Source organism: Euprymna scolopes, chromosome 19 (genome assembly GCF_053919585.1).
Source record: "Euprymna scolopes isolate OS-2025 chromosome 19, ASM5391958v1, whole genome shotgun sequence".
Lineage (NCBI taxonomy): Eukaryota > Metazoa > Mollusca > Cephalopoda > Sepiida > Sepiolidae > Euprymna > Euprymna scolopes.
The window spans coordinates 104,064,037-104,079,401 of NC_136500.1; the positions used below are offsets into that span (position 1 = coordinate 104,064,037).

The 15,365-nt window shown below is 32.5% G+C and overlaps 1 protein-coding gene across 1 annotated transcript in view; it reads left to right on the top strand.

Annotated features, from left to right (window-relative positions):
• LOC145239863 (protein Mis18-alpha-like) overlaps nt 1–15,365 on the top strand; it is a 100,661-nt gene that overhangs the window by 64,101 nt on the left and 21,195 nt on the right. The window contains exon 5 of the mRNA XM_080103431.1: nt 4,031–4,091. Coding sequence (XP_079959557.1) covers nt 4,031–4,091 — 61 coding nt within the window. The remainder of the gene's footprint in view (nt 1–4,030; nt 4,092–15,365) is intronic.

The window sequence follows — 15,365 nt, forward strand, 5'->3', positions numbered from 1 at the left end:
TTTCTGGACATACAATTTTTTCATGAAAAAGGAATTATTAAAATGAATCAATTGAGGTACATTGATAAAATGTATTTTAGAACAAAATTGAATAATTAAAATAAAAAATGGTTTACTTTTCACTTTTTCCAAAAAAATTTTACCCCTTTTCTTATGCACATATTTTTCTTTGACATTTGAACAAAATTAAAAAATGGCTTCCTTTTTTAACATCCTCAACTTTTAAGATGTACGTAAATAAATAAAAATTAATTTCTTTTAAGTTTTTTTACACACATACTTCCTTTGGCATTTGAACAAAATTAAAACTAAATGACTTTTCTATTTTTATTTTACATGTAATTTGTTTTATTTGACACATTTCTATATATTTATTTATTTTTGAACAAAATGTAACATCAAAACTTAAGGGTTTTCTGATTAAATAAAAAATGCCGGCAGAGGGGGTGGGGAATATTTTTTAAATATAATAACGGTATGATTACAGAAAGTTAAAAGGTTGTATTTATAGACACTGGTGATAGGCATTAACCAATCAAATTCAGCCACATTCTGCTAGCCACCAATCAGAAACCAGAATTGCTCCATAAAAATATTGAATCTTTCAGTATTCCCACACATGATTTTTTCATGTCCAACACAAGAAGGAATTTGCTGAACTGAACCATGTTGAAAGCGATCAGCTTGGTTCTTCAGTCAAAGCAGCAGAGTTAGGCTAAGATATTGCAAGATGGACTTTGTATGTGTACCACTAGGTGTTGTATATTCTCACCGGGTAAGTATGAGTTCACAACAAAGCAAAAACACATTCAACACCAAACACTCACCCAAACAAAACCAATTTGCTTCTTCCCTTGAGGGTCACATTCATATCTGTAGGCATAGAAATAATCTAGATTATGTAGAATTTTTTCTCTTAATAAACTTCATGGATATCTTTGCATTAAGCAAAAACTGCTTTAACATGAATGAATACTTCTCTCTCTGCTGTAAGGACCTAGACAGATATATTAGTTGCAGCAGTAATTGTTCCAATTCAATTATGTGATACTGTGAGCCCTCAGACAAATAGAGCAGCAGCCCAAAGCAGTGTTGAAATTTCGAAACCATACAATACACTTGAATAATATTATTAATGGCAATTCAAACACATGCAAATAACGTTAGCTGTCTGGTCTCCAAAGACGATCTCTCAAACAAAAAAAAAATATCATCCCCTTTATTGAGCTATTTAAACTGCCAAATTTGTCTATTTTGGATAGTGTGTGTGAAATGTTTTTGACTCCTGATGGAGGGTATGAAACCAATGATTTTGACGATCGTTTTTATAACCACCAGCTGTGCTAACCAACCAATGAAAATCTTTCAAAGTTACTATAAAAATTGTCGAATTTTGGATTCAATCAGTTTGCCGTTAACTACGTCATGGACCGCATTTGATTCTTGGCTGCTATCTTTGTTACTAGCAATTACTTTACATTCAGTATCGGGACTTCACTGCTTCTCCACCGCCATCTTTGTTCAACAGAATGTCTCAACACTTAACAGGTTATGGGCCCTGCCATCGACTTTTCTTTTACGGTTCGGAATCTAAATTCGAATTGTGGCAGGTAAAATTTCTGGGGTATCTAAGGATTCGAAAACTACACTGATACAATCTCCAACAGAGAATCCTAACAACCCCAAATTTTTTTAAAAGAACGTGACCGTTTTTGCAGAACTGATTCAATGCTAAGGTGATAGAAGTCTGTCTCTGATTATAAGAGACGCCTTGGATGATGGACGGAAATCATTGAACATATTAAGAGAACATTATTTATCAAAAGGGAAACCGAAAATTATATTACTTTATACAGAACTAACGTCTCCGAAACGTAACGAGGATGAAATGGTTACTGACTACGTTATAAGGGCAGAAACAACCACCAATGCCTTAAAACTGTCAGGTGAAATAAGAAGCGATAGCTTGTTGATATCAATGACCCTCAAGGGACTTCCAGTCAATTTTAAATATTTACAACTGTTATAACACAAAAAGACAACCCCATAAATTTCAGTGAATTTAAAGTGGCATTACGTAGTTACAGAGAGATGAATCGGATGCTTGTGGACAATAATAACTCCAGCAATATTATGAAGTTCAAAAATGCTTCTCGAAAACAGACACCACCAAATTACGCACCTCACTGCAACGTGTTCCCCAAAAGTAATCTTCCCAAGAAAAAGAATAAAATTATCTACTATAATTGTGGACAACCCAACCACAAAAGTTTCCAATGTCAATATAAATGCTCTAAAATGGGCTCCGTAAAAAACCTATAGTAATTCATTGTGACAATCAGAGCAGTATCTTATTAGCAAATAATTCTATGATTCATCAAAGGTCGAAGCATATTGATATCAGATATCATTTCATAAGGGATGAAATAAGTAAAAAATCTATTACTCTTACCTATGGGATGTCTGAGAATAATATAGCCAACATTTTCACTAAACCTATAAAAAGAATAAAATTAAAATATTTTATAACCAAACTTTTTTGGGATCTAATCATGAATAAATCTCTTTTCAGAAACCCAAAAAGAGAAGCTTGAACAGTCGAAATCACACCAAAAAAAAAAAAAAAAAAAAAAATTGTAAATTGTCCCGGGCACGACGTTAAACTGCAACCATTTCTATCTTACTAACCAAATTAACCAACTAATACCTAACATAATGTTTCCAGTTTTTGTTTAAAAAAAACCCAAAAAACTGTATATTTGTGAATATTTGTGCAGATGTTTATATGTATTTGAATAGGATTCTATTTGTATGTTTTTTATATATATATATATATATATATATATATATATATATTTGAAAATGTTTATTTTTATATGTATCAAAAAAAAAAAATCAATGTGATTTACAAAAAAAAAAAAAATGGCTTCTTTTTGCACACATTATACCAATATATTAATAATTCTTTTTGACCAATGAGAATAAAGACAAATCCCCCCCCCCCAAAAAAAAAAACAATTATTTTATTGGTTTATTTTTATTTATTCATTTTTATTTTTATATTTATTGATTTATTTTTTCTTTCTTTTTCTCAAGTCAAACCAAAATTGAATCCGAAAGAATTTTCCATTATATCAAAAAGGGGGGTGTATGAAATGTTTTTGACTCCTGATGGGAGATATCAGACCAATGATTTCGACGATCGTTGTTATAACCACCGGCTGTGCTAACCAACCAATGAAAATCTTCCAAAGTTACTATAAAAATTGTTGAATTTTGGATTCAATCAGTTCGCCGGTAACTACGTCATGGACCGCATTTGATTCTTGGCCGCCATCTTTGTTACTAGCAATTACTTTACATTCAGTATTCGGGACTGCACTGCTTCTCCACTGCCATCTTTGTTCAACAGAATGTCTCAACACTTAACAGTGTGCGTTCGACCATCGCTTCAAAGTTGGACAGTTCAAGGTTTCCTCTCACGCTCAGCTGCTATTTCTTTGCAGATGGCACAAACTAGTTGTGGAGCTACTTTCATAAAGTTTTATATTAAACAGCAAAGTTTTGCTTGAGTATTTCAACTCTAGCAAATTTAAAATATTGATTTTGATTTACTTTTATTTCTAATGGTTTTAAGAGGATTTAAAATTTTGTAAGGTTTTAAAATTATTTTAAATATATATAATATATATATATATAATATATATATATATATATATGCTGCAATACTCACTGAAGACATTTTTAGTGCCATATTAATAAAAAAAAATTGTATAACTATAGAATTATCAAGAAAATTTAATTTTTGAGCTCTTAGGAAATTTGAACTGTCCTAAAGAAATATTTTTTCTTTTCAATTTATGATAACTACATTTCCGTCTTGCTCTCTTTCCTGAATAACCATAAAATAGCTCTTTATTTCTGTCAACAATAAACAATATTTCTCTCTTTCTTCATAATAACTACCGTTATTCTCTGTTGATAGTTTTGTTTAATTTTGTGAATATCCAAAGCGAATATATGATTTCAGCTACAAAACAGGAGGAGACTCAAATGAATCTATTTTCAACAGCTTGGAAACTGCAGATCCAGTGAGTTATTGCACTATTTTTTTTTTTTTTCATGTTCAGTATTTCTTCAATTATTAAATTCTGTTTTAAATCTTCTGATATTCTGATCACAAAATGATGGCTGTCTTAGGCTAAAATATATATATGAAATTTTCATAAGAATGCACTTATTTAGAGCAGACAGGATTTATGTGAACAAATGTTTCATATTGGAGTTAATCTAGAGTAATATATAATAGTTGATAGATTGCTCAATTCCATTTTGCAATATTTTTTCTTTTTCAATTTTTCTATGTACTTTTTTAAATTACCAACACTGTTTTCAACTTTATAAGTTGAAGATACTTTTTCTCCAGAATTGAAAATATCTTAATATGCTAACTTTACACTTTGACTTAATCAATATTCATCATTTTATCAAATCCACTAATAATATTCCACTTTCAGTAATTGCATTTGGAGTTTGTTTAATTAGCAGTTAGAAAGTGTTAAATCGACACTTCTTTTCACTCCTTCACTTACCTTCTTTTTATCTGAACTTTTTCTGATTAGCGAACAGGATACTGAATAGATGTAACACCATGCCAAATATACCGATGATCGATCTTTTGCATCTTAATATAGACCGATATGTGATGAGGATTCACCTCTATCCATAGTTTAGACAAATGGTTAGGTGTGAGTTTGATGAAAGTGTTTCTGTGGAATAAACTTTACGCAAACTTTATGCCACATCCAGGTTTTCAGTTCGTTTTTATGTCCCCCCACCCTCCGTCCCAGCAAAAACAATTTACTTAATCTTTTTTGGGGATGAAAAGTCTTGACATATCAAAAGCCTTTGATAGGGTCTTGTACAGAGTTGCTAATTATGGAATATCTTGAAATATCTTCCCAAATATCAAATCTTTTCACTCTGATACATCTATAAAAGTAGTTGATGTGCAGAAATCTGATCTATTTTGAGTTTTGCCCTTTTCTTCATCCTCATCAATGATCTAAATCACATTCTAAACTCATTTGTGGACATCCATGCACATGATGTGTCTTTGCAGCACGTCAAAGAAAATCAAGATCTTGCCAATTTCAAAATGGACCACATAGTGCATTGGGGGAAAAGTGATGTTTTACATTTCACACCTCAAAAACCAATCTTTTCTCCACCAGCACTCAGATACTAGTTTTGCCTCAGTTGAAATGAATGACTCTTTTTTTGAGGAAGACTCTTGCTTGGACTGATTATGCCTCAGTCTTGAAATAAAAAAGCTGTTAAGGTTGTTAGAAATTTTTTTTAGATCATCGTACCACTCCAGAAGCACCTGGCGTCTGATACAATCGTCTACCTGTATAAGAGTCAGATACTTTTGAAGATGAAGTACTGCTGCTCAGAACTTTTTTTTTTTAAATTTTATTTATTTTATTTTTTTTTTATTTTTTGCTGTAACAGAATACAAAATTTTCTACACAATCCAGTGGGAATGATCTCTTCTCTTGCCTACAACCTCTTTCTCACAGGAGATGTTGCTTGTCTTTCTCTACTCTATTGTGATTTCCATGGATAATGATCAACTGAGCTCCAATCACTGGTTTCTGTAAAACATTTACAGCAAGAACTCATCTAGCTACAATTACATCATAATTAATGACTGGACAGCCAGTAAATATAATTTATAATATCCCTTTGAAATATATTTGTATAACTACTGCATTGATGTATCATAGTGAATGAAAATTAATAGGTTTGTATGGGAAAATCCAGCTAATTACTCAAATGTGAACTCCTCTATTTACCACCACTGCAAAGTACTTTTTTTTCTTATTCACATTCAACCAAATAGAACTTCCATGGAGAGTTTCTTTCCAAAACTTTCCCATTTGGGGAACTCGTTACCACATGACTGCTTCCCTGCATTGTCATCTTCAAGTCCAGTGTCAACAGATTAAATACCTGCTGAACCATCTTGAATCAATTTTTTCCCATTCTATTCACGTTTTTCAGTTTTCTCGTAATTCAGTTGACAATCTCATTTGATAAATGGTGACTCAGTAATAAAAAAAAAATTAGAGAATGACATTTTCATTTTGTGTGAAGTCATTGAACTGACAGATTTACAATCTGTCCATAGTCTACACTTAGAAATGTTGATATTTTACTTTGTCATCATGGGCAACAGATGAACTAAGTGCACACCATTCTGTACTGCCTTTATGACACAGTTGACAGATCGGATTGAAAAGAACAAAAACATAAACTGACTTCTATGAACATTGTAAGTAAAAACATTTTTATGAGAATCCCTTATTTGCCCCGTATATTTTCAATTCAGAGAAGTTGTTGCTTCCAATGAGCAACTGAACAATAATTTGTACAAAGAATATACAAGGTTGTTTACTTAAAATTTCAAATGTTGATGCTGTAAATGCCGGTTAAAAGATGATATTCTCACCAACAATCTATGAATCGTTGAAATTCTATAATTGTGACCTGTCCTTCGCAGATCAGCAAGGTGTCTTAGTGTGGCAGGACCCGTCAATCGATTTGGTTCATCTTAATTTCGTTATCGGGTTGATATGTCGTTCATCTGTCGTGCTGGAAGGAAAACAATTTCATGCACACAAAAGAAAAAACAACTCTATTCCACTGATTAAATTCAAGATAAGATATACAAATATATAGTTATATACAATTGTCCATAGTTCAATGTTGATTTTGACAGACTCTGCTGAGTCAATGGGTTGATTTCTCTCGGTATTGCGGTGGAATAATGCGGGAAGAGAGGGGTGTGGCAACTCTTCAACTGCACTCAAACTCTGCTCCAAACTTCAGCTTCAACTCTGCGCCAACTGACGGTTTTGATTCTGTGTACAATAAAAAAATGATATTGTCAACGATTTTCATAACAATGAAAATCACAATCCAATCTTTCTCTCAGCAAGTTTTTTTGCCATTGCCCAGGCGCATCGATGATAATTAAAGAATAAAAAGAAATCATATCTGCACGGCTTCTCCAGCATTTTGGGAGTCTTTACCCCCCCCCCCCCGTGGGGAGCCCAATTGCCCCCTGGGATGGTCACATCACATAATGAATTCTTTGAAAGCGGTATAATTTGGATTCAAACTCAAAATTGAAATTTCAGAACACCTGTCTGATGGCTCAAACTTCTGTGCAATAGTTTTAATCTCTATATAAATAAAATGAACTCATTTTTTCCCCGTCTGATTTTGACATTAATAGGATTAAAAATCAAGATATTTCATGCAAATATAATATGCACAAACGGCAGAACAATATCTGAGGTGTGTTATAGGCTTATTATTTCTCAAATTCCTCGATAATCTTAGATTACTATACTTTTTCTGCTGAGAAGTCACGGCCAAAATCGGTTAAGATCAATGGAAGTGGTAAAATATTTTCTCTCTAATAAATTCCTCCTCCCCCTGCCACCACTTAACACCGTTTGGGGATCGTTCACAAGGAACAGTTGAGAAGAGAACACCGGTTTGGCTTCGTAGTTCTTTCATGTGAAGTTATTTAAAATCACTAAACTAAGCTGCAGTGCTCTATGGTGTAGTGGTTAGCGTGCTGGACAATTCACATTATATTTTCACGTTCGCGCCGACCTACCGTAGTCGTTTTTTTTTTTTTTTTTTTTTTTTTCCCAAACAACTGGAATGGACTTTTCTTGGTGGCCGAACTGTTAACGTTGCAGATGTTTTTGTTTTTTTTGTTTTTTTTTCACACTTTATTTTCCTACTTTTACTCATGACTCCGGGTTTGATCCTTCCTACTTACCTACCATAACATTTTTTAAAACTCCCCCCCGTCCCGGAAACAAACACTCGGGCAACGCCGGGTACCCCCGCTAGTATTAAATACAGCAGCCTAATGAAGAAATAGGTTCTTGGCAAATCAAATGCTTATTTGGCAATAAATGAATAGCAGAAAAGTTGCCTTGCACACACTGGACATAGTTCTCTGAGCCTCTGCCCTTCCGACAGCGTGACGCACCCCCAGTGCAACATAGCACTGTAGTACCTGTCTAACGAGGTCCACAGGCAACCTTAAATCAACCTGTATTTTCAATAATACGTCTCTCAACCTTCCCGGGGCCACTGCGCACATACATGTTCCGAGATTAATATCAGCGACTGTCCCGCCGGCCACAGCCAACAATTTAAAATATGTCTACCCCAGATAGTCCAGTTCTTACAGTCCTGTCATTATGACGTCAATTATATTGGTCACTTCTCCTCTAAATATCTGCACCTGGAAAAATAATCCTCTCAACTGGCCCTGAACTCCGTCACCTCCACCCTGGTGACATTTGGCACAGACTCACTATTTTCGCCAACGGTGCCAGCACTTTCGAATTGCTCTCTATCGTTTCTAATTTCTCCGCTGAGGAGATTTTTCATCCTTAGTTATCTCCTCACCTGATCGGTCCAATCACATGTCACCAGACCAACTTGGCAGTTAACGCCTCGCTATTGCACGAGAAACGCTATCCTTTTCTTTCAATTATCACGCACCTGATTTACTCGCAATGGAAAAATCCATCTAAAAATAATACATCACCTTTTGCGCACAATTGAGTGTACCACACTTCACTCGGTGATGCTAATAATTATTTCCAATTATTTTCATTCAGTCTTGCGGCCTCTTTGGCCCTTATTTCAGAATTTAAGAAATCCTTCCTGACTGAGGCAAAATTCAAATTCCTCCAAAAGTCAGTCCAACCGCCAAAATTAATGTTTCTAATTATCCTCAACTGAACTACCCTAAAATTTGTTCAGTTTAGTATGAATTCCTTCCAGACTGAGGTACAAAAATTTTTTTTTTTTCAAAAAATCAATTCAACTCTCGGAAATTTATATCTCCATTTTTTTCTTGCTGCATACACAAAACAAAACTCTGCACAGTTTAATTCTCACAACAGCGTTCAACATCGCTATATAAAAATACAGCCGATATCCAGCTAAAATGTTTCGTCAAAGTTCACGAACTGCTCAATTACTTAAACCTCCTCTCAAAAGTAAGTGCCGATAACATCACGTGGTTCTCTTGACAGTCCAAAACGCTGACTGGTTTGCTTCGCTTTCTCCCCGAGAGACCATCGCCTTTCCCACTCACGCTCTAATGATCCATTTTTTCTCTCTAAATATTTACGGCTCTGATTTCCATAAATTTGGGTGATTTACATTGAACTCTGAGATGATATTCCATCTCTACTCTGGAAGATTCCTGCAATAAAATTCTGAATTTATATCCTAGAATCATTTCATTTTAACATCCTTGTCAACATACAGCTAAACCCACCTTATGAATGGATGTTATCTCCCAAATTCCTTGGACATCTGCCTGATCAAGATGTCTCCCTCCAGTTTTAATCAGATCTATATATGCTATAATCTATATATGCTATAATCTATATATGCTATAAGCTTATGTAATCGCTTGGAACATTGTTTTCTAAATTCTTTATTTTTATTTCATTTATTATCACTTGATTTTTTATCCTATTTCTTTATTTGTATTCTTCATTTATGTATTTGTTTATATGCCTATGTTTTTTCTTTATCTCCCTTCCCAACACCCCCACCCCCACCCACCATCCCACATTATCTTCATAGACAGCTCTCCTTTAACTTCTACTTTAGCTCTTCCCATTAATGTTTTTCGCTATATTTGTAATCTTTTTTTACAAAGGCATCACCACTTATCAAGGCCAAGAGGCCACTCGAGGATAAGGGTTAAAGAGTGTACAGTAGACAATTGGACAATAAAGTAATCGTTAGTAATGGAAATTCGGTAATTTGTTTATCTAGCTTTCTTCTCCTCTTCTGATGAGAAGCATTAGGCTTTGAAATACCTAGGTTAAAGAGCATTGCTGTTTTTCCTTATTGAACTGAAAAATAGCTATATTTATTTTTGTAATTTCTTTCTTTATGCTCCATCCCCCTCATATGTTGAGTTTCTTATATCCTGGAAAATCTCTATGTAAAGAATCTATCTTATTCTTTAATTCCATTTGATATATATATATGTCAGATCAAATAAGCTTACAACAAATCAAACATTGTTTCTGACTCGCCAATTTATTTGTTATTGTTAGCCTGCATTATTAGTAAAATAATAATTTACTCGGTTATGATTTATTATAAAAATTACTTAGTCCGCCACAACAACTGCTAAAGGTTTTATACCTTTAAAATAAAAATCAACAAGAAAATCACTTAATTTTTATTTATTTTTTTCTCTGAACTAAGGAATATTTTAGCATATATTTTCTGTCATCTATAATATAAAATCTCACTTGTATGTTTAAATGTATGTTTGTCTAAAACTTTCAATAGAGGCAACGGATTTTCATGAGATAGGTATCATTTTGGAGCTCAACCCTTTGGACGACAAATATCGAAAAATTGGCCAAAAACATTAATTCCTTCACCTTACACTGGGCACTTTTCTAAAGAGAGGGGTTGCTTTTTTCACAAATATTTTCGAAAGTCATCCCCCCTTTTCAATTGTCTAGCCTTAATTGAAACCTACATCACTTCCGGTTTGTCAATGGACACAACAGCAAAGACGTTACGTTTTTTTTTTTCCTCCTTCGCAGTACAGGTTCGAGCCTGCCTGCCTACTACAACTTTTTTTTTTTTGCTCAAACACACAACTCTAAACACCCGGGCAATGCCCGGCACTCAGGCTAAATGGGTGCACGCGTTTGTGTATGTCCACGAAAGGCTTTTTTCATGGAGGTTCTCGACGAGGTTACATTTTTTTTTTTTCATGGAGGTTCTCGACGAGGTTACATTTTTTTTTTTTCATGGAGGTTCTCGACGAGGTTACATTTTTTTTTTTTCATGGAGGTTCTCGACGAGGTTACATTTTTTTTTCGTGGAGGTTCTCGACGAGGTTACATTTATTTACAAGTTTCCTTATACTTCCTAGATTATAATTTAGTTTCCTTCTACTTCCTAGATTATAATTAAGTTTCCTTCTACTTCCTAGATTATAATTTAGTTTCCTTCTACTTCCTAGATTATAATTAAGTTTCCTTCTACTTCCTAGATTATAATTTAGTTTCCTTCTACTTCCTAGATTATAATTAAGTTTCCTTCTACTTCCTAGATTATAATTTAGTTTCCTTCTACTTCCTAGATTATAATTAAGTTTCCTTCTACTTCCTAGATTATAATTTAGTTTCCTTCTACTTCCTAGATTATAATTAAGTTTCCTTATACTTCCTAGATTATAATTTAGTTTCCTTCTACTTCCTAGATTATAATTAAGTTTCCTTCTACTTCCTAGATTATAATTTAGTTTCCTTCTACTTCCTAGATTATAATTTAGTTTCCTTCTACTTCCTAGATTATAATTAAGTTTCCTTCTACTTCCTAGATTATAATTTAGTTTCCTTCTACTTCCTAGATTATAATTAAGTTTCCTTCTACTTCCTAGATTATAATTTAGTTTCCTTCTACTTCCTAGATTATAATTTAGTTTCCTTCTACTTCCTAGATTATAATTAAGTTTCCTTCTACTTCCTAGATTATAATTTAGTTTCCTTCTACTTCCTAGATTATAATTTAGTTTCCTTCTACTTCCTAGATTATAATTTAGTTTCCTTCTACTTCCTAGATTATAATTTAGTTTCCTTCTACTTCCTAGATTATAATTTAGTTTCCTTCTACTTCCTAGATTATAATTAAGTTTCCTTCTACTTCCTAGATTATAATTTAGTTTCCTTCTACTTCCTAGATTATAATTTAGTTTCCTTCTACTTCCTAGATTATAATTTAGTTTCCTTCTACTTCCTAGATTATAATTTAGTTTCCTTCTACTTCCTAGATTATAATTAAGTTTCCTTCTACTTCCTAGATTATAATTTAGTTTCCTTCTACTTCCTAGATTATAATTTAGTTTCCTTCTACTTCCTAGATTATAATTAAGTTTCCTTCTACTTCCTAGATTATAATTTAGTTTCCTTCTACTTCCTAGATTATAATTTAGTTTCCTTCTACTTCCTAGATTATAATTAAGTTTCCTTCTACTTCCTAGATTATAATTTAGTTTCCTTCTACTTCCTAGATTATAATTAAGTTTCCTTCTACTTCCTAGATTATAATTTAGTTTCCTTCTACTTCCTAGATTATAATTTAGTTTCCTTCTACTTCCTAGATTATAATTAAGTTTCCTTCTACTTCCTAGATTATAATTTAGTTTCCTTCTACTTCCTAGATTATAATTTAGTTTCCTTCTACTTCCTAGATTATAATTTAGTTTCCTTCTACTTCCTAGATTATAATTTAGTTTCCTTCTACTTCCTAGATTATAATTTAGTTTCCTTCTACTTCCTAGATTATAATTAAGTTTCCTTCTACTTCCTAGATTATAATTTAGTTTCCTTCTACTTCCTAGATTATAATTTAGTTTCCTTCTACTTCCTAGATTATAATTTAGTTTCCTTCTACTTCCTAGATTATAATTAAGTTTCCTTCTACTTCCTAGATTATAATTTAGTTTCCTTCTACTTCCTAGATTATAATTAAGTTTCCTTCTACTTCCTAGATTATAATTTAGTTTCCTTCTACTTCCTAGATTATAATTAAGTTTCCTTCTACTTCCTAGATTATAATTTAGTTTCCTTCTACTTCCTAGATTATAATTTAGTTTCCTTCTACTTCCTAGATTATAATTAAGTTTCCTTCTACTTCCTAGATTATAATTTAGTTTCCTTCTACTTCCTAGATTATAATTAAGTTTCCTTCTACTTCCTAGATTATAATTAAGTTTCCTTCTACTTCCTAGATTATAATTTAGTTTCCTTTTACTTCCTAGATTATAATAAGTTTCCTTCTACTTCCTAGATTATAATTAAGTTTCCTTCTACTTCCTAGATTATAATTAAGTTTCCTTCTACTTCCTAGATTATAATTAAGTTTCCTTCTACTTCCTAGATTATAATTTAGTTTCCTTCTACTTCCTAGATTATAATTTAGTTTCCTTTTACTTCCTAGATTATAATTTAGGTTCCTTCTACTTCCTAGATTATAATTTAGTTTCCTTCTACTTCCTAGATTATAATTAAGTTTCCTTCTACTTCCTAGATTATAATTTAGTTTCCTTCTACTTCCTAGATTATAATTTAGTTTCCTTTTACTTCCTAGATTATAATTAAGTTTCCTTCTACTTCCTAGATTATAATTTAGTTTCCTTCTACTTCCTAGATTATAATTAAGTTTCCTTCTACTTCCTAGATTATAATTTAGTTTCCTTCTACTTCCTAGATTATAATTTAGTTTCCTTTTACTTCCTAGATTATAATTTAGGTTCCTTCTACTTCCTAGATTATAATTTAGTTTCCTTCTACTTCCTAGATTATAATTAAGTTTCCTTCTACTTCCTAGATTATAATTTAGTTTCCTTCTACTTCCTAGATTATAATTAAGTTTCCTTCTACTTCCTAGATTATAATTTAGTTTCCTTTTACTTCCTAGATTATAATTTAGGTTCCTTCTACTTCCTAGATTATAATTTAGTTTCCTTCTACTTCCTAGATTATAATTAAGTTTCCTTCTACTTCCTAGATTATAATTTAGTTTCCTTCTACTTCCTAGATTATAATTTAGGTTCCTTCTACTTCCTAGATTATAATTTAGTTTCCTTATACTTCCTAGATTATAATTTAGGTTCCTTCTACTTCCTAGATTATAATTAAGTTTCCTTCTACTTCCTAGATTATAATTTAGTTTCCTTCTACTTCCTAGATTATAATTTAGTTTCCTTCTACTTCCTAGATTATAATTAAGTTTCCTTCTACTTCCTAGATTATAATTTAGTTTACTTCTCTTTCCTAGATTATAATTTAGTTTCCTTCTACTTCCTAGATTATAATTTAGTTTCCTTCTACTTCCTAGATTATAATTTAGTTTCCTTCTACTTCCTAGATTATAATTTAGGTTCCTTCTACTTCCTAGATTATAATTTAGTTTCCTTCTACTTCCTAGATTATAATTTAGTTTCCTTTTACTTCCTAGATTATAATTTAGGTTCCTTCTACTTCCTAGATTATAATTTAGTTTCCTTCTACTTCCTAGATTATAATTAAGTTTCCTTCTACTTCCTAGATTATAATTAAGTTTCCTTCTACTTCCTAGATTATAATTAAGTTTCCTTCTACTTCCTAGATTATAATTAAGTTTCCTTCTACTTCCTAGATTATAATTAAGTTTCCTTCTACTTCCTAGATTATAATTAAGTTTCCTTCTACTTCCTAGATTATAATTAAGTTTCCTTCTACTTCCTAGATTATAATTAAGTTTCCTTCTACTTCCTAGATTATAATTTAGTTTCCTTCTACTTCCCAGATTATAATTTCTCAGATTCGAAAACTGACATCGTCTCTACATTTATTTTGATTGAGTTTTAAAAAAATCCCTGTTTTCAAGTGTTTGTTTGTCTTTCTCGTATAAATAAAGTTAAACTAATCGAAGCGAAAGTACGCCGTCGGCCTTCCGGGCCGGCATGTCTTGAAAGCAACCAGCTTTGATCAATGTGGGGGAAACTCTTCATATCAGAGAATTGCTAATCATTAAGACACTGCCAGAGGTCCCCCTTTTGGGGGGAGCTGGTTTTCTCCAACATCGTGGGGAAACAAATACGGCAGGAAGCTTGACTGGCCTACAGCCAGATGTTCATTTTTGCGCCTGCGTGAACTCATTCACTAAACTATCCATTTCTGCAAGTCAACTTTTTGATTGACATCGCTAAATTTGAACGCTTTACACTTCCTGTCACGTCATGACGTCATGGTAAAATGTCACATCACGGTAAGATGTCACGTCATGGTAAGATGTCACGTCATTGTAAGATGTCACGTCACGGTAAGATGTCAGGTTTTCACTTTCTTTTCTGCCTTTGCGGCATGCCTACTTCCACTTTTTTATTTTTCTCAACATACACCGCCAAACACCCAAGCAACGCCGGGTAAACAATATGTATGTATTAGATTTAATTCTAAACTAATAAACCTGTCATTATGTATAACACAGCTGCTAGACGTAAACAGTCTAAATGTGGGCTATGTTTAGTTTTAGTTCATGCAAAGTATGTAGCAAGGAGATAGAAGTTCTTGTGAAAATTCAGATTCCTCATATTGTGTGAAATTTTAACATCTAATTAGGCATCTATTAATAAATATTCACCAAATTTACATTTCTTTAGAGAATTTTAAAGATTTTTAGGAGACATTTTCTGGGCACAATCAGATTTATTAGATTTTCATTGATTTTAC